At 46.1% G+C, this 25,009-nt stretch overlaps 1 protein-coding gene across 1 annotated transcript; it reads right to left on the bottom strand.

The window, feature by feature from the left end:
* Positions 1-1,488: 1,488 nt before the first annotated feature.
* On the bottom strand, positions 1,489-24,105 carry LOC137537016 (zinc finger protein 271-like). Its single transcript, XM_068259174.1, has 4 exons — positions 23,953-24,105; positions 12,219-12,272; positions 10,507-10,930; positions 1,489-3,801 (listed from the first exon to the last, which is right to left on the bottom strand). The coding sequence occupies exons 1-4, from the start codon at positions 24,103-24,105 to the stop codon at positions 2,051-2,053; spliced, it is 2,382 nt and encodes a 793-aa protein (XP_068115275.1). The 3' UTR covers positions 1,489-2,050.
* Between the last annotated feature and the right edge of the window lie 904 nt (positions 24,106-25,009).

Below are 25,009 nucleotides of genomic sequence, written 5' to 3'. Positions count from 1 at the left end.
AGCCCTGTAAGAGAAAGTGTAATAAGGGCCCTGCCGTAACATAGATATTACGGTAACTAAGACTACTCCTGGGCCTTTCTTGTAGTTGAAGAGATGAGTGAACTGGCTGGCTTCAGCCTGTAATGTTGGTGGTATAGTGGTGAGCATAGCTGCCTTCCAAGCAGTTGACCTGGGTTCGATTCCTGGGCAATTTATGTGAGTTTGCTTTTGACATCCTACAAATCCCTGGAAGACAAGATCCATGAACAGTTAGGAGGAGAGGGAGGAGGGTTTTTATCTTTGTAATCGGTTTCGGATCCGGATAGCGGCAATATCCGCGGATATCCGGATTATGCGTCCAAATATCCGTAGATAGCTATCCGGACTCCTCTTATGTTAGCTTTTCTGTTACTGTCAGAACCAACCTGAAAACAGGTCGGTTCTGACCCTAACACAAGAGGAAGGTTAAAAAAAATCCAGAATCCAAATCGGATAGTGTAAAAAAGTTCGGATATCCGGGTTACCCGGATATCCGGAATCCAGATGAGCATCCCTGCTAGCCAGGCAGATAGGAGCTGTCCGTCGGAAGAGCTCTCACATTCACACGCTGCCATGAATGTGTAAACAGCAGGGGGATTTATTTTTTATCTAATTAACTTAACCCTTCACTATCCCTTCTACTAGCATTCTTTCCAGAATAAATCTTTTTTTTTATATATATAAATTTGGCGATAGTGGTCCTTTAAAGCCTAGGTTCTGAACATGGGGTACAAGTACCTCAGGGGGTACTTCTGATGGTTCCAGGGGGTACTCGGGCTTGATATACTTAACCAAGAATAACAAATTTAGAGTTTTAGAAAATGATAAATCTTATTTAAACAACACCAAATTAGTGTTTTAGCTAATTAAAAGCAATAGTAAATGTTTGGAAACAGTTTACAACCAATTATCATGTACTACGATTAAACATCTATTTGACAAGGGGTACTTGTGATAATGTTTACTATGCAAGGGGGTACTTGGTGAGTACACGGTTTTAAAAGGGGTACATACCAATAAAATGGTGAGTAACACTACTTTTGCGAAAAATTTTAAAATACATGTTAACACATACAAAGAAGAAGTATGTGTCCTCCAGAGTAAAATGAACCATAAATTACTTTTTTACTATGTTATCACTCACACGTAGTAGAAATCTGAAAGATCTGACGGGTTTTGGACTAGTCCATCTCCTTATAGGAGATTTTTAGTATTTGTTTTTCTCAAAAGCACACCCTGGAAGGAATCTATACAAAGATGCCTGCTGCACCCCCCCCCCCCCCCCCATATGGTCGCACACTATCCTGGTAGTTGGTCTGACCAACTGTTATTCACTAAATGCTTTTGAAAAAAAAAAGAAAACCCAGAGAATCCCCATGAGGAGATGGGCTAGTCCAAAACCTGTCAGATTTCTACTACCTTCTGTAAGTGACAGTAGCATAGGAAACAGGTAATTTATAACTTATTTTACTCTGGGAGCAATGTCATTTTTAGTTGTATATGTTTACATGTAGTTTAAATTTCACAATTTTCGGGATAGTGGTGATTAAAACCCACAGAATGCATATTGCCTGTCTTTGCTATAGATTAAACTACTGTATATGGCCATATGGTTTTAAGATTCTTTCAGGAGGAAAGACATTCCGTTCCACACACAGTTTAATTGTTCTATCCATTAGGCTTCTCCAAAATGTTTAAGCTCATATTTGCTCTGCGTTTCTTACTGGAATTTCCTTGGTGGTCATTACAGTCGTTGCAAGTCCGTGTGTGCAGCTGCAGGAAGACATTGTACTACATTGTACTACAGACCTGAAGAAGTGGCCATGTCCGGTAAAACGCATCATCTGTAATTTCGATACCTTCAGTCTGACACGTAAGATGGTTTCATTATCCACTCAGAAATCGATTGAATACAACTATTCAGGAAGCTCCTCCCAATCTGATTACATGGCGATTGGTAAAGAGGAGAGGCAGCCAGTCCTGGCTGCACCAGGGATAAGGTGAGTATAAACTCTTCTATTCTTGTCCCAGACTAAGAAGATGAAAGAGAAAGTTCTCCTGTGTGACGCTTCTGGTGTTTAAGAAGAGTCTGCCTTGAGCTTAAACGTTTCCCACACTCTGAACACGGAAAGGGCCGCTCACCTGTGTGCCTTCTCTGATGCGCTTCGAGGTTTCCTTTTTCAATGAAAGATTTCCCACACTCAGAACATGAAAAACGTGGCCCACCTGCGTGAATTCTCTGGTGAGCGAGAAGGCATGCTTTCCGACTGTAACTTTTCCCACACTCTGAACAGGAGAAAGGCCGCTCACCAGTGTGAATTCTCTGATGTTGAACAAGCTCTGCTTTCCGTGTAAATGGCCTCCCACACTCTGAACATGAAAACAGGAACTCCCCTGTGTGGCGTCTCTGGTGAATTCGAAAGTTTGCTTTGCTAATGAAGCCTTTCCCACACTCTGAACAACAGAACGGCCGCTCGCCTGTGTGTCTTCTTTGGTGACAGAGGAGTTCATCCTTCTTAATAAAACTTTTTCCGCATTCTGTGCATGAAAACAGACGCTCGCCTGTGTGGATTTTCAAGTGGATTTGAAGGCTTCCTTTCTGGCTGAAACATTTCCCACACTCTGGACATGCAAAGGGTCGCTCGACTGTGTGGCTTCTAGTGTGAATTTTCTGGTGTTTGGAAAGGTATTCTTTCTCAGTGAAACATTTCTCACACTGCGGACATGAAAAAGGCCGCTCACCATTGTGCCTCCTCTGATGGCTGACGAGGACTTTTTTCCTAGCAAAACATTTCTCACACTCTGAACATGAAAAGGGCCGCTCGCCCGTGTGAATTCTCTGGTGCGAAAGCAGGTCTGCTTTTCTACTGCATTTTTTACCACAAACAGAACATGAAAAAGGACGCTCGCCATTGTGAATTCTCTGATGGTCAACGAGGACTTCTTTCCTAATAAAACACTTTCCACATTCCGCACATAAAAATGGACGCTCACCTGTGTGAGTCCTCAAGTGGAAACAAAGGTTTCTTTTCTCCCTGAAACATTTCCCACAGTAAGAACATGGAAAAGGACGCTCACCCGTGTGGCCTCTCTGGTGTTTAGAAAGGTTTTGTTTATCACCAAAACATTTTCCACACTCTGAACATGAAAAAAGCCGCTCCCCAGTGTGCTGCCTTTGATGGCTGAGAAGCTCTGATTTCCTGATGAAACATTTCCCACACTCTGAACATGAAAATGGCCGCTCACCCGTGTGAGTTTTCTGGTGCGTAAGCAGGGTTGCCTTCATAGTGAAACATTTCCCACAAACTGAACATGAAAAAGGACGCTCCCCCGTATGACTTCTCTGGTGTCTCACCATAGTGGGTTTTTGAGCAAATCCTTTCCCACACTCTGAACATACAAAAGGCCGCTCTCCTGTGTGAACTCTCTGATGTGCAATAAGATAAGATTGTATTTTAAAGCATTTATCACATTCAGAACACTGAAATCTCTTCTCATCTCCCTGTCTTACTGTAACAATTTTACTGGAAGACTCTTCAGAATTAGTTGGACCATGTGATCTACTTGTAGTGAGGCACTCTGAATGGATATCCGAGGCAACAAGATCTGACCTATCCAAAGTCATCATAGGATTAGAGGGATCCGGTGATCTTGTGTCATGGTGAAGTCTGGGATGAACGTTTTGAGAAACTTGCATTACTTCTGTAGAATATTGAGTTACACTATTATCTTCCGTATCTGAGGGTGAAGGTCTTCCCTGATCATTCTTCACATAGTGTCCATCTGTCGAGGGAAAACAAAATATAACTATTCAAAGCACTCATTTTTTATGTTTTGAAGCTCTGTTACACACAGCGCACGGCAATGTTACCCTCCCTTCACTTGCAGTACCGCGAGTAGCACGGCCGTTGCTACAGTAACGCGCATTCCTAACAAGCATTACCATTAGTAATGCTCATTACTGTAGCAACAGTCACACTAGAAATATGCAAAAAAAAGGCGTTAGGGTTTACTGGTCTCATATAAGTCTTGTCTAACCAAAAATGTAAAACGTAGATGTAGCGCCCTAAGTCACTTTCATGCCAACTCCTAGGAGATTATTACATTGCCTGTTATTTGCAAGCACTGACTTCCTGGGACACAGGATTGAGTCTAACTTTAGACCCTTCCGCCCTACCCTGTGTGGATACTCTGGACTCTGAGCTTTTTGTCCATAGGCCTTCACAAAGGACTAGAGGACATGATCTGCGCATGGAGGAAAAACGGTTTAGCCATTATTTAGGAAATTGTTCTTTACAGTAAGAGTGATTAAGATGTGGAATGCATTGCCACAGGAAGTTGCTATGGCAAATTCTATATCTGCATTTAAAGGATGCTTAGATGCTTTTCTTGCGATGAAAGACATCCATGGCTATAATTACTAGGTAATGCCCGGTGGTGTTGATCCAGGGATTTTATTTGATTGCCATCTGGAGACGGGAAATAAATTTTTCCCTTTTGGGGCTAATTGGACCATGCCTTGTAAGGGTTTTTCACCTTCCTCTGGATCAACAGGGATATGTGAGGAAGCAGGCTGGTGTTGTACTTTGTTTTCTGGTTGAAAGCGATGGATGGATGTCTTTTTTCAACCCAAATAACTATGTAACTATGTGACATCTGGGTGGATTCTATAGTGCTATGTCTGTACGATATTGCGTTTTTACTTGGGCAATCGACTTTGCAATTTCTATGCCTCTGAGGATGCAGCTGGGTACAGGTAGGAGGCGCCCGGGAAAGGACTCCCTGCAATACAGGCACTGCTATTGACCTGACGAAGCGGCTGTGACCGTGAAACGCGTTGTCATCTAGTGCACCATTAAAATTATTCCCTTTTTACTTCTGATTGTCTCTATTTCCTAAAGGGACACCTATAAGGTAGGACAACCTATTTTGTAGTAGTTGGATACTGCCATATAGAGTATTATATTAAACATCCTTTCCCGGGCGCCTCCTACCTGTACCCAGCAAGTTTACACCCCTTTTGTCAGTAGGGAAGATTAGGCCGATTTTAGTCGACCGTTATATCGTTTTTTTGGAGCAGCGACCACCTAGGACCTAAAGGCCGAGTGGGGACGGTACTTCCCCACCTGCGGACACAAGTGGTTGCCTTTACTGCAACCCACGTTTGTGAGTATATTTACTGCTTTTAATAGCTACATCCAGATCCACTAACTTGTAGGAAGTGAGTTCCGCACGATGTAGGTAGAGTCGAAATACCTTTATTGAATCAAACACATGACAGGCTAAAATCCATCACCACACGCTGACATGTTTCGGGCGTTACACGCCCTTAATCATAGCATAGGTGCATGTGAACAGAGGTGACCTATATAAAGGATAGGACCACACCCGATACCACATGATCAGGCCCCACCCACAAAGAGGTGTATACATAAAACTTGAGGAACATCCTCAACAGTGTAATCAATACATAAAAACATATAACACAAGGATAAAATGTAAGTACACATGATTGAACACATTACAGTTTCACGCAGCAATGAAAGTACAAAAAATAAAATATATATGAATCTGACAAGCAGTTACATACATAGATATGCACACCAGGGACAGTACACCCAAATTACGTAACTGTATTGAGGTCCCATCTGGCGTTAAGGCCTCTTGGCGAACGCGTTCCTAGTTGGAAAATCCAATAGGCCTCCCGAGTGAGGAGACGCTTGTAAACGTCTCCCCCCCTGGGGGGCCTCTGGACACGCTCAATACCTTGAAATGAAAATGAAGCCATGTCACCAGAATGGACCTCTCTAAAATGCTTGGCCACATTGGATACCTCCACAGTCAACCATCCTGCTCCCCTATAATGCTCCCCTACACGCTGTCTGAGATGACGTGTAGTACAACCCACATATTGAACATGACATGAGGAGCATGAAATCAAATAGACCACGAACTTTGTGTGGCAGTTAATGTACTGTTTCATAGGGAAAATGTTTCCATTCGAGTACGAAGTAACAGACCGGGCAGGTTGATGTACAACACAATAATTACAAGTAGAAAAATTACATTTATATGAGCCACGAGTGGTTAACCAGCATGGACGTGAGGAACTGCTGGAAAACAAACTGGGAGATAAAATACTCCCTAGTGTGGGGGCCTTTCTACTAGCGAATTTGACACCCTGTTTAAGGATCACATTAAGGGTGTCATCAGCCTGCAACACAGGTAAACATTTTCTTATAATCTGTGTAATCTGTGTATATTCCTGGCTATAAGCAGTCACAAACACTGTGTCTCTTTTCGTCTGTGATACCATCCTTCGAGAACTAGATGCCAAAAGGTCTTCTCTTGTTCTCAGAAGGGCCTGCTTCCTTCCCCTTTCTATCATCCATTTTGGATATCCACGCTCCGCAAGACGAGCACCCACAGCGCTCAACTCCACCCCAAGGGCCGCGGCGTCAGAACAGTTCCGGCGCGCCCGAATAGCCTCCCCCACCGGGACCGCACGGATAGTGTGGGACGGGTGACAGCTATTGGCCCTCAGGGTGGAGTTGCCGCCGCAGGGCTTGCGGTACGTGCTGGAGACAACAGAGGCCGAGGAAGGATCTCCCCTAAGAGTAAGGTCAAGATAATTGACCTCTAGGGGTGACCACTGAAAAGTGAACACAAGGTTCAAGTTGTTAACATTAAGAAAATCAACGAACTGCTGAGCTTCGTCACACGTGCCGTCCCAGACGACCAACAGGTCGTCAATATATCTGCCATACCACACAACGTGGCTCGAAAAAATGTTAGAGTCGCTGAACATGTGGAGCTCCTCCCACCAGCCCATATATAGGTTAGCTAGTGAGGGAGAAAATTTCGCTCCCATCGAAGCTCCACACAATTGTAAATAAAAATCAGAATCAAAAAGAAAATAGTTGTGGGTAAGCAGATAATGGACAGCACATGCGACGAAGAATTGGAGATCCGAAGAAAAGGCAGAATATCTGGCCATATGGTATTCTAAGGCTTCCAGAGCGAGACCATGGGGAATACATGAATATAAAGATTTCACATCAATGGCAATCCAACTATATTTTTCTTGCCATTGAAAATGCTGTAAACTACTAAGCACATGTTTGGTGTCACGTATATAGCCCGGAAGTCGTCGCACTAGAGGCTGCAAGTGTTCATCCACCCAATTTCCCAGGCGTTCCCCCAGAGATCCACTAACCATATTGCACCAGATTGGGCTCCCGGATCTCTCTGTGTTTTTTCTCTCTACTATCCTGAGGATGCAGCGTTTGCTACGAAAAGTTTGTTAGGCTGCACATTGTATTGCTTGTATTGACGTTATCAATTCAATACCCATGTTTCATGAATGTCCATGTACCTGATTTTATACATGTTTAATAAATGTTATGTTTTACATTTTTGATTAGATGAGACTTATATGAGACCAGTAAACCGCACCTCCTTTTTATCTCCCCCCAATAAATAGCCAGATGTGCCCCCTTCCCTCTTCCCCCATTCAGATAGTCAGATGTTTTCCCCTTTAGATGGCCAGATGTATAATAACAGCAAAAGACTCAGCGGTTTCAACATTTCATCGAAGATGTCGTCTCCCCTCTGCAGCATGCCCAGCATCCTCTCCTTGGTGATAGCTGCGTCTCTTGTCACATGACACCTCTGTTACCAAGTAGAGGGCGCTGTGCATGTAGCAGAGGAGAGACGACGTCATTGCAGGAACACTGGAGCCGGTGAGTCTTCTGCTGTTAACGTTTCTGCACTCCACTGCAGAGGGAAGGAGGGAGAGCAGCGGGGCACTTCGGGCAGACAATGAGTCATTTCTCACACACATGGAGATACGGTAACCGTGCTTAGTGCTCTCACAGTGTTGCCTCTTGGGACATATGTACCCACTTGCCCCGCCCCCCCCATAGCTACACCTTTGCCCAGCCCCCGTTGTTTTACTCCTATCAGGGAACTATATCCTAATTTGCTTATTATGCTTGTGAATGCAGGAGAAAAGTGCATAGAAAGTGCAGAAAAGTTATTCATAATATAAGTAGAGACCTGTGTAGGGAGACGTAATTCAAGTTTTGTGAGACAGATCCATAATCAGTTTGAATTGATAGAAATTTCTTTTCATCTGGTTTTCTTAGCAGTAGTTTACTGTAATGAGCTGCCAGTACTTTCTCCAGCAGATCGTCTGAACTCTCCACAATGACCTGCTCATCTTGGGTGACCCTACACAAAGTAACACATGACTGTTAAAGTCGGACTATAAATAAGGTCTTGAGTAGAAAAATGGATGCTTTTGAACTGTGGGTGTGGAGAAAGCTACTGAGAGTTCCCTAGACTGCCAGAAGATCAAACCAGTCAGTACTTAACCATTTCAGCCCACTGGTATTTTTCACCTTATGCATCAGAGTAATTTTCACCTTCCATTCATTCGCCAATAACTTTATCACTAATTATCACAATGAATTGATCTATATCTTGTTTTTTTCACCACCAATTAGGCTTTCTTTGGGTGGTACATTTTACTAAGAATTATTTAAAAAAAAATCATTATTTCTCAGTTTTCGGCCATTATAGCTTTAACCTATTTTGGTTCCTGGACGTAGAAACTACGTCCAGGAACCATGCGCACTCCCGCGGCCGATCACCCGCATGCACGCGCGCTCCCGGCCCGTGGTTCGTTAGCCAGGCAATCAGTGTATCGGGCTATGGTGCCCGATCACTGATTCCTCTCCCCCGCTGAAAAAGCGACAGCTTCTCTCGGAAGCTTCGCTTTTTCTGGCTGTAACGTACCCTATACGCCGCTCTAAGCGTGTGTTACGCTTAGAGTGACGTCATGTAAACAAACTCATGGCCGCCACCTTGTGGCCAAAAAGTAAAACTACAACTACAACTAAAAGTAAAAAAAATTAAATTCAAACACACATTTACATTATAAATCACATGTTTACATCCCACCCTCCCAAAACTACCCAAATAAAATGTTTAATATAAAATAAAAAAAACATTACAATAAAAAAACAAACAAACATGTAAATATTTACATAAGGGTCTAAACTTTTTAAATATCAATGTAAAGATGAAATACTTCTATATTTTTTTATTTTAAACTTGTAAATAGTGATAGATGCAAAACGGAAAAAATGCACCTTTATTTCCAAATAAAATATTGTCGCCATACATTGTGATAGGGACATAATTTGAACGGTGTAATAATCAGGACATATGGGCAAATACAATACGTGAGTTTTAATTATGGAGGCATGTATTATTTTAAAGCTATAATGGCTGAAAACTGAGAAATAATGAATTTTTTCAGTTTTTTTTCTTATTCTTCCTGTTAAAATACATTTACAGTAAAGTGGCTCTTAGCAAAATGTACCCCCCAAAGAAAGCCTAATTGGTGGCGGAAAAAAAAAGATATAGATCAGTTCATTGTGATAAGTAGTGATAAAGTTATAGGCTAATGAATGGGAGGTGAACATTTCTCAAGTGAAAACGACGGAACGCGAATGGGTTAAAATAATACATGATACCATCATTAAAACCTATGTATTTTAATTGCCCATTTGTCCCGGTTATTACACCATTTAAATTATGTCCCTATCACAATGTATGGCGCCAATATTTTACTTGGAAATAAAGGTGAATTTTTTCAGTTTTGCGTCCATCACTATTTACAAGCTTATACATTTAAAAAAAGTGTTTGTAATATACCCTTGTCACATGCATATTTAAAAAGTTCAGACCCTTAGGTAACCATTTATGTTTTTTTTATTGTAATTTTTTTTTTTATTAAACATTTTTTGGTGTGGGAGGTAAACAGTTAAATGCAATAATGTGGGTTTATTTTATAAAAAAAATGTATGTAGATGTAGTTTTACTATTTGGCCACAAGATGGCCACGGTGACATTTTTTTTTTTTTTTAGCCCTGGAAGCGAAAGTGCTCGCTTCTAGGAAGTACAAGGAGGGCGGCAAACTTTCTTTTTTCAGAAAGACCGCGGCCTCTGATAAGAAGCTTAGATCAATGAATGGGAACTATGTTCATTGATCTCTGGGCTAACGGGGCACAGCACGGACAACGCGCGGGTGCACACAGAAGCGGCCAGCAGCAGCTGCCTGGAAGTGACAATCACATCCAGGCGGCAGTAATGGTTAAAGAAATAAGGCCCGAGTGTTCACTAGAAAGGCTGATACTACTACTACAACTCAAATACTTTGGTCACATAATGAGAAGACAGATTCTATGGAGAAATCATTGATGCTTGGAAAAATTGAGGGCAAAAAAAGAAGACGATGACAGAGGCTACAGCGGATAGACAGCATATGTGAAGCTATAAACATGCCTATGCAACAGCTGAAAGACACAGTGAATGACAGACACATCTGGCAGGCACGCAGACGTACATATGGTTATGGAGTGTCAACTAAATGAATGAAGAGGATGAAAAACCTTTTTACACATTATGTTTATTACTCACCTGCTCCAATGTTCAGAGAACATTCCTTATTTTCACTTGTTTTAATGATTTGATTCTCATCCATAGTGTGCTGACCACTCTTATCATACTTCTCTTCTTCTTCTTTAATTGTCTTCATCATTTCACCCTCCTCCATAGACTGCTGATCACTCCTCACATATGTCTCTTCTTCTTCCTCTTTAATTGTTCTCAGCTTGTCAACCTCCTCCTTAGTCTCTCGATCACCCCTCACATACACCTCTTCTTCCTCTTTATTTGTCCTGGTCATGTCACCCTGCTCTATAGACTGTTGATCACGCCTCACATATGTCTCTACTTCTTCCTCTTTAATAGTCCTCATTACGTCACCCTCCTCCACAGACTGCTGATCATCCATATCTTCTTTGTCTCTTTTCTGAAAGTTCACTTTAATCAGGTCCTCACCCTACAAGCACAGTGTGACAGAAAAATAAGATCATAAAAGACATAAGTATTAGTATTTCAAAACTACATAAGAAAACATCATCTTGTTGAGTATGCTTAACTCTTTGGGGGCCAGTTGCCTAAACCCTCTTGAGGACCAGGCCATTTTACATGCAGGAGGGCGAATTTGGGGGGGGGGGGAGGGGTCAGGCAGCCGGATCCCCACTATAGATGGCTGGGCATGGGGTCCCCTGTGTGGCCAGGAATCTCTCGTATTGCCAGCAGCCTTTACTCACCTCCCAGGCTCCAGCAATGAGCAGCTCTAGCCCCCTCCGCTCTGGCCAGCATCCTCTCTCGCACTGCCGTTAAGTCCCAGGTCGCGGTTTGATGTCGTCATCAAGCCGGGACCTGACACTTATGTCAAAGCAAGCAGTGATGCCGGCCAGAGCGGAGGGGAGCGATGATTGCCGGAGGAACGTCAAGAAGGTGAGTGGATCATCTTCTTCCCCTCAGACTGCCGCTGCTCTGTTATTGATCACTGCTATATGCTGGGGATTGTAGTGATCACGTGATCAGGAGCCAATCGCGATGGCTCCTGATCACTGAGGGAAGATGTCAGCTGTCATATGACAACAAAATCTCCTTTCTCAGGTGCACATGATCACGTCGGGAGTGAAAATGGCAGGTGGCGTAAATCCTACGCCGCATCAGGCTTAAAGAGCCACAAGTGCGGCGTAGGATTTACTACACGCGGTGCCCAAAAGGTTAAAAGAAGACCTATGGAAGCTGCAAAATGTATTTCCTATTAAACAATACCAGTTGCCTGGCAGTCTTGCTGATCTTTCTGATCAGTAGGGTCTAAATCACACACCTGAAACAATCAAGCAGCTAATCTTGTCAAACTTGTCATAGACATCTGATCTGCATGCTTGATCAGGGTCTATGGCTTGAGGTATTACAATTAATATTAGGAGAGCCCGGCAAACATGTCAGCCTCCATATCCTTCTCACCTCGGGTTCCCTTTAAAGGGTGTGTGTGTGTGTGTGTGTGTGTGTGTGTGTGTGTGCGTGCGTGCGTGTGTGTACCAGGTGCAGTGTTGGACTGGGAGGTGGTACAGCTGAGGAAATCCACTTGCTGGCCAAGCAGCAGTAATCAGGTGTTGCTGCTCACAGTAAAGACTTGCTGCAGGTTTCTATTGGGTGTGATAATTTTTCCACCTTCTAGTCCGACACTGGCCAGGTGCCACTTAACCTTGACGTCACCAATGCCAGAGATAAGGGAGCAACAGCAATCAAACAGCTCTACTCACCTGCTGCCAGTACCAGCAATGTCTCCTCTCTGCTTTCTGTCCTCTTATGATTTCCTGTTGGTAAAAGAGAGATCACCATCTTGTGGATAGTATTGGTATTACAACCACCATTACACATTTGTTATTTTAAGATACAAACCAGCAGCAGCAACACAGCACGACAGAAAACTTGTACATCCTAAGGGTGCTTACCAATTTTGATTGGCCCAGTTTACCACTTTCATGTAGTTTGAGAGCTTACCTGCACCTAAAAGACCACTATAGCGAAACAGTGTAAATTTTAATGTAAACATACACAAATAAGAAGTAAGTTTCTTCCAGAGTAAAATGAGCCATAAATTACCTATGTTGCTTTCACTTACAGTAGGTAGTAGAAATCTGACATTATTGACAGGTTTTGGAACAGCGTATCTCCTCATGGGGGATTCTCAGCATGGCCTTTATTCTTTATAAAGACACTCCCTGTAAAGAATTTATACAAAGATGCTGGCCAGCCTCCCTGCTCAGCATACAATTTTTTTGGGCAGTTGAATTAAGCAACATTCACATTCACTAAAGACTTCTGAAAATAATAATACAAAAATAATACAAAAAACCCCCCACTAAGAACACCCCATCAGGAGATTAACTGGCCCAAAACCTGTTGGTTCTCTCAGATTTCTACTACCCACTGTAAGTAACAGCAACATAGGAGGAAAGTAATTTATAGCACACTTTACTCTGGGAGAAGTGTGCTTTTTATTTGTATATGCTTACATGTACTTTACATTTTAGGATTTTCACAATAATAGTGGTCCTTTAAGAATTCAACAAAGAAAGAGAAGCAATAGAACTCAAATTTTTTGAAGACAAGGCTGTTCTGCAGTAGGTTTGTAGGTTAATTCCTGCCCTCCCTTGTAGAGGTACACATGGAGCTGTTTTCTTTCCTCAGCCATTGCTATATGCAAAGGCATACCCATCCTGTGATTAGTGTTGGGCGAACAGTGTTCGCCACTGTTCGGGTTCTGCAGAACATCACCCTGTTCGGGTGATGTTCGAGTTCGGCCGAACACCTGACGGTGCTCGGCCAAACCGTTCGGCCACATGGCCGAACTAAGAGCGCATGGCCGAACGTTCCCCGAACGTTCGGCTAGCGCTGTGATTGGCCGAACGGGTCACGTGGTTCGGGCCCGAACACGCTCTGATTGGCCGAACGGTCACGTGGTTCGGGTAAATAAATACCCGAACCACGTCATATCTCCGCCATTTCCGCCATAGTTCGCTCTCCAGCCACGCTAGCCAGGGTCCCCCCCCAGTCATTGTGTGTCGCTGCTGGGAACAGTAGTACACCGCTCGCTCAGCCACACTATATATATAGCATTGTTTACTGCCACTGTGTACCTCGCTCAGCCACGCTATATATAGCATTGTGTTTTCTGACACTCTGTGTACACGGCTTAGCCTGGCTATATAGCATTGTGTGTACTGCCACTGTGCACCTCGCTCAGCCACGCTATATAGCATTGTGTTTTCTGACACTCTGTGTACACGGCGTAGCCTGACTATATAGCATTGTGTGTACTGCCACTGTGCACCTCGCTCAGCCACGCTATATATAGCATTGTGTTTTCTGACACTCTGTGTACACAGCTTAGCCTGACTATATAGCATTGTGTGTACTGCCACTGTGCACCTCGCTCAGCCACGCTATATATAGCATTGTGTTTACTGCCACTCTGTGTACACCGCTCAGCCAGACTATATACCATTGTTTACTGACACTCTGTGTACACCGCTCAGCCAGGCTATATACCATTGTTTACTGACACTCTGTGTACACGGCTCAGCCTGACTATATAGCATTGTGTGTACTGCCACTGTGCACCTCGCTCAGCCACGCTATATATAGCATTGTGTTTTCTGACACTCTGTGTACACGGCTTAGCCTGACTATATAGCATTGTGTGTACTGCCACTGTGCACCTCGCTCAGCCACGCTATATATAGCATTGTGTTTACTGCCACTCTGTGTACACCGCTCAGCCAGACTATATACCATTGTTTACTGCCACTCTGTGTACACCGCTCAGCCAGACTATATACCATTGTTTACTGACACTCTGTGTACACGGCTCAGCCTGACTATATAGCATTGTGTGTACTGCCACTGTGTACCTCGCTCAGTCACGCTATATATAGCATTGTTTACTGACACTCTGTGTACACGGCTCAGCCAGACTATATAGCATTGTGTGTACTTCCACTCTGTGTACACCGCTCAGCCAGACTATATAGCATTGTGTGTACTGCCACTGTGTACCTCGCTCAGCCACGCTATATATAGCATTGTTTACTGCCACTCTGTGTACACGGCTCAGCCAGACTATATAGCATTGTGTGTACTGCCACTCTGTGTACACGGCTCAGCCAGACTATATATCATTGTGTGTACTGCCACTGTGTACACCGCTCAGCCAGACTATATAGCATTGTGTGTACTGCCACTCTGTGTACACCGCTCAGCCAGACTATATAGCATTGTGTGTACTGCCACTCTGTGTACACCACTCAGCCAGACTATATAGCATTGTGTGTACTGCCACTCTGTGTACACCGCTCAGCCAGACTATATAGCATTGTGTTTACTTCCACTCTGTGTCTGCTGGGCCTGGGAACAGTAGTACACCGCTCACCCGCCACTGTATAGCATTGTGCTCTGTGTCGCTGCTGGGAATAGTGGTACACCGCTCACCCGCCACTGTATAGCATTGTGCTCTGTGTCGCTGCTGGGAATAGTGGTACTGTATAGCATTTCTGTACTGCCACTGTACTGCTGCCAGTCAGCGTGTACTGTAAGGATAAGTGAAATGAGGAAGAAATCCGGTGAAAGAGGAAGGGGCAAGGGAAGAGGTGTTTCCCCTGACGGTTCACGTACAGGCCACAGGGGAGCACCCAAGAAAACCCACTCAATACCGCCCATGTTGTCCAGGACAACAACCCTCACAAATCCAAAAGAACAGGACCAGATAATTACTTGGATGACCTCTCAAGCGTCCAGCAGTGGGTTAAGCAGCACCAGCACATCACGCACGAGGTCCGAGTCCTCAGCCAGTTACAAGGAGCCAGTGGGCACAAAGCTGACACAACCGGCAGCGACACCACGCACACAACTGCCAGATAACCAGTCCGATGAATTACCTCAGGACACAATGGGGTATTCGCAGAAGCTATTCCCAGCCCAACAAACTTCCACCTTTCAAAGGTCAATGGAGGAACAGCCAGAAATGTTGTGCCCGGATTCACAACCATTAACTGTGGGAAATGCACCGCGCACTGAAATACAAGGCGAGTTCGAGGAGGACTCGGAAACCCAAATCCCAGAGCAAGTTGGGCAGGAGGGGTTGCAATTTCAGGAGGTCGGCCGACAAGATCTGGAAGACGACGTTGGAGTGAGCTGCGCAGAGGTTGTTCTGGGGAGCTCTACTCCACGGCGGCGGCCCCCCACAATGACATATGACGAGTTTGAGGAGATGGAAGAGGAGGGTATGGACAATGTGGACATAGACCCAGATTTTGTTTGTGAACGAGAACATCGCCGTCGTAGCAGCAGCAGCACAGATGAGTCTGTTGAAGAACCCACTGCTGCACGAGTTCGCCTTGTGCCACAAGGTAGGCGGCGCGCAATTTCAGGCACCACAAGCGTGGAAGTTCAAGTGAGAGGCAAAAGAGGAGCAAACAGAAATCGCCAGCAAGGAGGCAGGTGCTCCAAAGTCTGGGCTTTCTTTGAAGACTGCACTGAGGATGTTACCATGGCGATTTGCAAGGTGTGCAAGACCCGCCTGAGCAGGGGGAAAAGTATTAACAACCTCTCCACCACCAGCATGAGCAGCCACATGCTATCCAAACATCCCACTCTGTGGGCAAACGCGGCAGGACAGGGTACCAGCAACACTGCCTCCCTTGGGTTCACCAGACTCACCACCAGACCCGCCTCAGCAGCAGCAGTAGCCCAGCCATTGCGTGGTTCACAACATTCACAAACATCAGACGACGCTGACACTGTCACTTTCCGGAGTAGTGCTCTTGAGGTCTCCCAGTGTTCATCAAACACAACAACCAACAGCCCTTCCGAGTGCAGCGCTACGGTTCAGTTGTCTGTGTCGGAGATGTTTGAGCGCGAGAGGAAATTGCCAGCAAATGACCCCCGGGCCGTGGCAGTAACAGCCAGCATAGCCAAGCTTCTGGCCTGCGAAATGCTGCCATATCGAGTGGTGGAGACAAACAGCTTCAAGGTCATGATGTCAGTGGCCATCCCACGTTACGTGGTTCCCAGCCGCTACCACTTTGCGCGCTCTGCAGTGCCTGAGTTGCATGAGCACGTGGTCAGCAAAATAACCCGAAACTTGAAGAATGCCGTTGCCTGCAAGGTTCACCTCACCACTGACACTTGGACGAGTGCGTTCGGACAGGGTCGATACATCTCCCTTACCGCGCACTGGGTGAACCTTGTGGAGCCTGGCAGCGATTCCTCACCTGCTACGGCGCGGGTGTTGCCCACGCCGCAAACAGCTACACCGCCGTCCCTCCCACTGGATAACAACAGCAGCACCTACCTCTCTGACTCCTTCTCCTCCAACGCATCTCAAAGCTGTACCTCATCCGGAAACGCTAACCCAGCAGCAGTAGGATCGTGGAAGCAGTGCAGCACAGCTGTTGGCATGCGTCAGCAAGCGTTGCTGAAGCTGATCTGCCTTGGGGATAAGCAGCACACAGGGGAGGAAATTTGGAAGGGAATAAAGGAACAGACGGATTTGTGGCTGGCACCGCTGGACCTGAAACCGGGCATGGTTGTGTGTGATAATGGGAGTAATCTCATTCGCGCTTTAAGGTTGGCTAAGCTGACACACATCCCTTGCCTGGCGCACGTGATGAACCTAGTAGTTCAGCGGTTCCTGAGGACATACCCAGGCATGGCCGATCTTCTGTTGAAGGTGCGTCGAGTGGCCAAACATTGTAGAAATTCCAGTACTGCTTCGGGGGCACTCGCCAAGATGCAGGAGCGCTTCAATCTCCCCCACCATCGCTTGCTGTGTGATGTCCCTACGCGCTGGAATTCTACGCTGCACATGCTAGCACGCTTTTGTGAGCAGAAGAGTGCAGTGGTCCAGTACATGACGGCGCAGTACCGAGGCGCATCCGGACAGCTGCCAAGCTTCTGTGGATCCGATTGGGCCAACATGTTGGACCTCTGCCAAGTCCTCCAAAATTTTGAGCAATCCACGTTGCTTGTGAGCAGTGACAACTCTTCAGTCAGCATTACCATACCACTGCTGTGTTTACTGAAGAGGTCAATGTTGAAAATCAAGGAAACAGCTGTCATGATGCAACTGGGGGAATCTGAAGGAGAAAACGATCAGCGTGATGGTACCAACATCAGGCCATCCGCCTCAGGGAACGCTGGCCCCAGCAGCTATGACGAAGAAGAGGAGGAGGAACAGCTGGAGTTGGAGCAGGAATTTCATGCCACCACTGACGAGGGCCAGAGCGGTGCACGTTGGACTTCCACAATTCAGCGCGAATGGTCAGCAGAAGCAGACCAGGAGGAAGGTGACGACTATGATGCATCACAACAACTATCACAATGCTCACAAGAGGATGATGAGGATTCTGGTAGGACTCTGGCACACATGGCTCAATTCATGCTAGACTGCATTGAACGCGACCCACGCATTGTGCGCATTCTGGACAACACCAATTACTGGGTTTATACCCTTCTGGATCCACGGTACAAACACAATGTTCCAAAACTGCTTGAAGAAAGAGTCAGACAGGTCAAAATGGAAGAATACCAGCAGGCCCTTGTGGAGACTTTAGAGAGGAGATTGACATCCTCCCCCTCCTCTAGCCAGTTGTACGCCGACAGACTGACTTCCGCAAACCCAGGACGACCAGGAGGGCAGCAAACAACGCAAGCCGCAGCTAGTGCCCAAAAGGGAATGGTATCGGCAGTGTCCTTGGAGTGGGAAAATTTTCTGACACCCATGCAGCAGCAGCCCACTGAACAGCAAGCGTGCAGATCCACCTCCAACACCGATCGCCTGGAGAAGATGGTCAAGGACTACATGTCAGATGACGTAGCTGTGTCGAACAATCCATCTGCACCCTTCAACTATTGGGTATCGAAGCTAGACACCTGGCACGAACTGGCAATGTACGCAATAGAGGTGCTGGCTTGCCCGGCAGCCAGCGTTATGTCGGAACGCTGTTTCAGTGCTGCCGGAGGCATCGTCACAGATCGGCGTATCCGCCTCTCCACAGAAAATGCAGACCGTCTGACTCAAATTAAAATGAATCAATCCTGGATTGGAAATGACTACGCAACACTCCAGGACCCCAACCAAGTAACATGACCAATGAACATCTGGGATTGTGTAGCGTTTCCAGTCCCTGTTTATTGAACCTCTCATCTGTATTACATTTATGACTGCATGGCGGCAAAAAGCATTGCTGCTATATCCGCACGCTTTTTGTCCTCATGCAAGGCCTGGGTTGTTGTGTCTCAAAAAGCATGGCCTTCTCCTCCTGCGCCTCCTCCTGTTCCATCACGTCTGCTGCTGCTGGGTTAGCGTTGCCGCGTGGTCCCTGTTTATTGAACCACTTATCTTTATTACATTTATGACTGCATGGCGGTACAAAGCATGCTATCCGCACGCTTTTTGTCCTCATGCAAGGCCTGGGTTGTTGTGTCTCAAAAAGCATGGCCTTCTCCTCCTGCGCCTGCTCCTGTTCCATCACGTGTGCTGCTGCTGCTGCTGGGTTAGCGTTGCCGGTCCCTGTTTATGGAACCTCTTATCTTTATTACATTTATGACTGCATGGCGGTACAAAGCATGCTATCCGCACGCTTCTTGTCCTCATGCAAGGCCTGGGTTGTTGTGTCTCACAAAGCGTGGCCTTCTCCTCCTGCGCCTCCTCCTGTTCCATCACGTCTGCTGCTGCTGGGTTAGCGTTGCCGCGTGGTCCCTGTTTATTGAACCACTTATCTTTATTACATTTATGACTGCATGGCGGTACAAAGCATGCTATCCGCACGCTTCTTGTCCTCATGCAAGGCCTGGGTTGTTGTGTCTCACAAAGCGTGGCCTTCTCCTCCTGCGCCTCCTCCTGTTCCATCACGTCTGCTGCTGCTGGGTTAGCGTTGCCGCGTGGTCCCTGTTTATTGAACCACTTATCTTTATTACATTTATGACTGCATGGCGGTACAAAGCATGCTATCCGCACGCTTCTTGTCCTCATGCAAGGCCTGGGTTGTTGTGTCTCACAAAGCGTGGCCTTCTCCTCCTGCGCCTCCTCCTGTTCCATCACGTCTGCTGCTGCTGGGTTAGCGTTGCCGCGTGGTCCCTGTTTATTGAACCACTTATCTTTATTACATTTATGACTGCATGGCGGTACAAAGCATGCTATCCGCACGCTTCTTGTCCTCATGCAAGGCCTGGGTTGTTGTGTCTCACAAAGAGTGGCCTTCTCCTCCTGAGCCTCCTCCTGTTCCATCACGTCTGCTGCTGCTGGGTTAGCGTTGCCGCGTGGTCCCTGTTTATTGAACCACTTATCTTTATTACATTTATGACTGCATGGCGGTACAAAGCATGCTATCCGCACGCTTCTTGTCCTCATGCAAGGCCTGGGTTGTTGTGTCTCACAAAGCGTGGCCTTCTCCTCCTGCGCCACCCTCCTCCTGTTCCATCACGTGTGCTGCTGCTGGGTTAGCGTTACCGGTCCCTTTTCCTGGAACCTCTTATATGTATTACATTTATGACTGCATGCCGACAAAAAGCATGTTACCTGTGCAAAGAAAACAGACATTTCCCGCATTTAAAAGACAGTTTTCCATTTGAAACTTTAAAATCGATTTTCTCAAAAACTATAAGCTCTTTTTGCTAATTTTTTTTTCCTCTTGTACCCACTCCCAAGGTGCACATACCCTGTAAATTTGGGGTATGTAGCATGTAAGGAGGTTTTACAAAGCACAAAAGTTCGGGTCCCCATTGACTTCCATTATGTTCGGAGTTCGGGTCGAACACCCGAACATCGCGGCCATGTTCGGCCTGTTCGGCCCGAACCCGAACATCTAGATGTTCGCCCAACACTACCTGTGATGTCACTTCTGGTCACGTGGCATCATTTCTGCGGTGCTGCCACTAGCAATGTTACATTGTAGGTCTGTTTGAGAAGATGTATTGGACAAAAGTAGATGAGCAAGGAGACATCTATGGAGAAGGTGACTATTATCAGCAACAGCATGCTCCAACCTCATATGCAACCCTGAAAGGAAGGAAAGAAGAGAAGTGGAGTGGCCTCATGGAGTGTAGTGGCCGGATCTGTTATATAGGGATATGGTGTGGTGGCCACCCTTGTGGCATGGGGAATTGGGGATATGGTTGCTGGACTAGTTATTTGTGGACATTGTGGTTGCACTTGTTATATGGTGGATATGGTGGCCAAAACTTACTATTTATGGACATGGTGGCCATACTTGTTATGTGTGAACACGATGGCTGCATTTGTTATAATGTTTATACGGATAGGGTGGCAACCTTTGTAATATGGGGACATGGTTGCTGCTCTTGTTGTTTTTGAACATTATGGTTGCACTTGTTATGTGGTGGATATGGTGGCCAAACATACTATTTATGGACATGGTGGTCACTTGTTACATGTGGGGAGATTTCAGTGTTCTCTGTAGTGGGCTCGTACTCAGGAATACCTAGGTGAAAGGAGAGACCAGGAGCCCAATGGCACAGTATCGTTAATAGATTAGGGAATTGTAAGTATATGTAAGTATACTCACAAGAGCCTGCAGGAAATTAACCTTCCCTGCTCGGTTTTCCAGGTCCTGCCAGACACTACATGGTCACTGTCCTGAGTTTATAGTTTTGGGAAAAAAACAATTACCGCCAATCAGAGGCACCTATAACTTGTTCACTTTTCTGCAAGGCACTGTGTATTGACCTGTGGAACGTGTTGTCTATTTTGTGTTGTGAATAAACAATTTTCCAGTATTACTGTCATCCTATTTTCTGGATAGTTGAGAGATTACCTCTTACTTTAAGTATTTGTAGTCTATGGAATACATTTTTTTCATATTTTTGGGGCCTCCATCCCTACAAGTACATTTGTTACATGATAGTCATGTGTGATATATGGGAACATGGTGGCTAAAGAAATAAAGAATAATAATTCTTAAAGTTTTTTCGGTCAAGTTTCAGTCCTAAAGTGTTTTGGAGCTGAAGCTCGGGTACAAAAACACATACTTACCTAAGAAAAGTGAAGCCTTTGGATTCTGAGGCTTCCCATGGCATCCTCTGGACCTTCCAAAGATTACAGAGCAGCTGTCACTAATCGGATAGGGAAAGCACTCCTCTTCAAGCAGGATTGTGGCTGTACTGCACCTGCTCGAGCTCAGCTGTACCTGCGCAGTAAGTCAGACCCACCTGTGCACAAGCAGGTCTGTGTTACAATACAGGCACGCCCGCCCTCGTGCCAGAAGAGAAGCATGACTCTGACCAGCTAGAGGGTCCGCGAGTGGCAACAGGGGACCAGAGGATGCTATGGGAAGCCTCATTAGAATCTAGAGGCTACCTTTCCTTAGGTAAGTATGTGTTTATGAGGAAGTTGACATGATGAGGACAAAAAAAGAGGAAGAAGAAGAGATGCATGTGAGTCAGCAGTGTACGGTGAAGGTTGACCCCGAGGAGTAAAAAAAACTAAATCGGAACTTACCTGGGGCTTTCTCCAGCCTACCGTAGGTCGGGAGGTCCCTCAGCATCCTTCTGGCTCCTCTCCCTCAGCAGAAATCACGACCGGTGACACCAGGGCTGAGTGTCAGGCTGACACTTCCTGCACGATGACGCTCGTCGTCATCATGCCGGCCCCTATGCGCCATCAGGGCGGCCGGAGTGACAGTACTGTGCATGCACGGTTTAGAGTTAGAAAACCGCGCATGCGCAGTACTGTCTCGCCGGCCACCCTGATGACGCGTTGCAGCCAGCGTGATGCTGACGAGCGTCACCGTTCAGGAAGTGTCAGCCCGACACTCGACCCTGGTGTCGCCGGTTGTGATTACTGCGAAGGGACCAGGAGAGGAGCCAGGAGGATGCCGAGGGACCTCCCGACCTACAGAGGGCTGGAGAAAGCCCCAGGTAAGTTCCGATTTTGTTTTTTTTTTACTCCTCGGATTCCGTTTAAAAGATTATGAAGAAGAAGAAGAGACATACTGTATGTGAGCAGTGATCAGCTGTCTATGGAGGAGGGTGACATAATGAGGACAATTAAAAAAAATAGGAAGAAATATGAGACAAATGTGAGGGGGATCAGAAGTCTACAGAGGAGGGTGTGGCCCCTTTGTCCATGTAAACAGGGGGAAGGGCTAGAGGCAAGGGACATTCCATCTACTGCAAGCCCTAGCCATTGTACATGGATGGAGAGCAGGCAGAGGACATTGCTTGCTACCTGACCCATAGGAATATGAGTACTCGGTTGTAGGCAGCCTGACGTGTATGACTGCCTTCATTTTATTCCTCTCAAGGGCTACCCACTGGCTATGATCACTTTCCATTCAGGTGGTACTGTAACAAACCAAATCGACCTTTACTGATCTTGGAGAGCGGGCAAGATCCATAAAGGTTGATTTGGTTGATGTTTGTTATAGTACCACCAGAGTGGGTAGTGATCGTAGCCAGTGGATCCTAACAGAATGAGGACCCATGGATGTGAGTGCCTGGTCTATTGTTATTATGTGATTTTATTATTAAAAGCTGAAATATTTTCCACACCGAGGGAGTTTCTATCTGTTTGTTTTCCTGCATGCCTGGGAGCATTTGTTGACTGCAGGTGGATTTATTGAAGACATCTCCAGGAATCAGTGTGGGACAGCACTTAGGATGGAATGTTAGCACAGCAGAAGTTTACTTGGCTTATTTGGACTACTATTAGGATCAGTAATCTCCCAGCGAAGCAGGCACACCTTCCATTCCTTGGGGTGCTTGGTGAGGCGGTATAGGCAATACCAAACTCGTAAGTCAATCTCAAAGATCTCACCAGCACACCGCAGTTTAAAGCACACCCTTTATTGTGCCAGTATCTACAAAAGTTCCAACAATTGTTTCGGGAGCCACGCAGGGTCCCCCTTTCTCAAGGCATATGGTTACATCACACATCCATGACAATTCCTCTATATACTCTCCTACTACCCAATACCCCACCCGAAAGCTGTGACCTCACAAATGGCATCATGGTTATTAACATACATAAACACAACCTCTATTAACCAACAATGGATAATCTATGGGCTGTTCTTACAAAATGCATATTTCAGGGTATACCTCCTTTCGTTTGTTTACTACACCTATCGTCATCAGGTGCACCCAGATCGCCGCTGGCATATTACAGTCCTAATTACATGCATTCAAACTTCTAATACCTTCCCCCTCCGTCCGTTATCTGCTCATCACCGTCCTGATTCAGCAGAGCGCTCGCCGCTGATGCCGCCTGGGGGCGTGACTAACGTGTGTCCAATCACTCTGCACAGTGTCACCTAGCTAATGCGCGATGACGCGTAAGTGGCTCACGTGTCGCATGCGTCACGCGTCTTGTCAACACTAGCCACATGCATAGTGCGTGAGTGACCAGGGCGGGCTTTCAATACTCGGGTACTCCCCGGGTGGTACAAACTTGCTCTTCAACTTGAAGGGACTCACCTCTTCTACGTGGCTCTGTGGCTTCGGTGGTTGTTTGGAGAAGAATTGCTTGATTTTTAATGTACGTTCAAATTTGAACATGTCAACTTCCAGCTGAAAGTCACTTTTGGGGTTATTAGGGCAAAACGATAATCCTTTGGATAATAGATTCATTTCGGCTGGGTCTAGGCATCTTTGTGATAGATTAATTACCGGGCACGGTTGGTCACCTTCCTTGTTTCCATTTGATGTTTTTTTGTTGCTTTTCCGCTTGCTCCTCCGGGGTCGTCTGCTTCTCCGGCCTGTTGAAAAGAACTCCCCCTCGTGGAAAAGTCTGGGGATAGTTATCATGTGCGTACAGTAGCCCTTCATCCATATAACTAGTCCTGTGGACAGTTGTGTTTACACATAGGTGTAATGCGTTAGTGGTTACCATGGTGAGCGTGCTGGAAGGGATGGGGGCGGAGTCGCGTCTACTGACGCGCCTGCCTCGATCTCCCTGTACGAACGATCAATAGTGGTGTCCACAGTGAGCGCATTGGAAGAGACGGGGGCGGAGCTGTGTTTATGACGCGCCCGCCTCGGTCTCTCTGAATGAAGGTTCGGGCTGGTGGAGAAGGGCGGAGTCGGGGATAACTGACACGCCCGCCCTGGTCACTCACGCACTATGCATGTGGCTAGTGTTGACAAGACGCGTGACGCATGCGACACGTGAGCCACTTACGCGTCATCGCGCATTAGCTAGGTGACACTGTGCAGAGTGATTGGACACACGTTAGTCACGCCCCCAGGCGGCATCAGCGGCGAGCGCTCTGCTGAATCAGGACGGTGATGAGCAGATAACGGACGGAGGGGGAAGGTATTAGAAGTTTGAATGCATGTAATTAGGACTGTAATATGCCAGCGGCGATCTGGGTGCACCTGATGACGATAGGTGTAGTAAACAAACGAAAGGAGGTATACCCTGAAATATGCATTTTGTAAGAACAGCCCATAGATTATCCATTGTTGGTTAATAGAGGTTGTGTTTATGTATGTTAATAACCATGATGCCATTTGTGAGGTCACAGCTTTCGGG

Source organism: Hyperolius riggenbachi, chromosome 10, assembly GCF_040937935.1.
Source record: "Hyperolius riggenbachi isolate aHypRig1 chromosome 10, aHypRig1.pri, whole genome shotgun sequence".
In the NCBI taxonomy this organism is placed as follows: domain Eukaryota; kingdom Metazoa; phylum Chordata; class Amphibia; order Anura; family Hyperoliidae; genus Hyperolius; species Hyperolius riggenbachi.
This window is presented reverse-complemented; position numbering and strand designations above follow the sequence as displayed.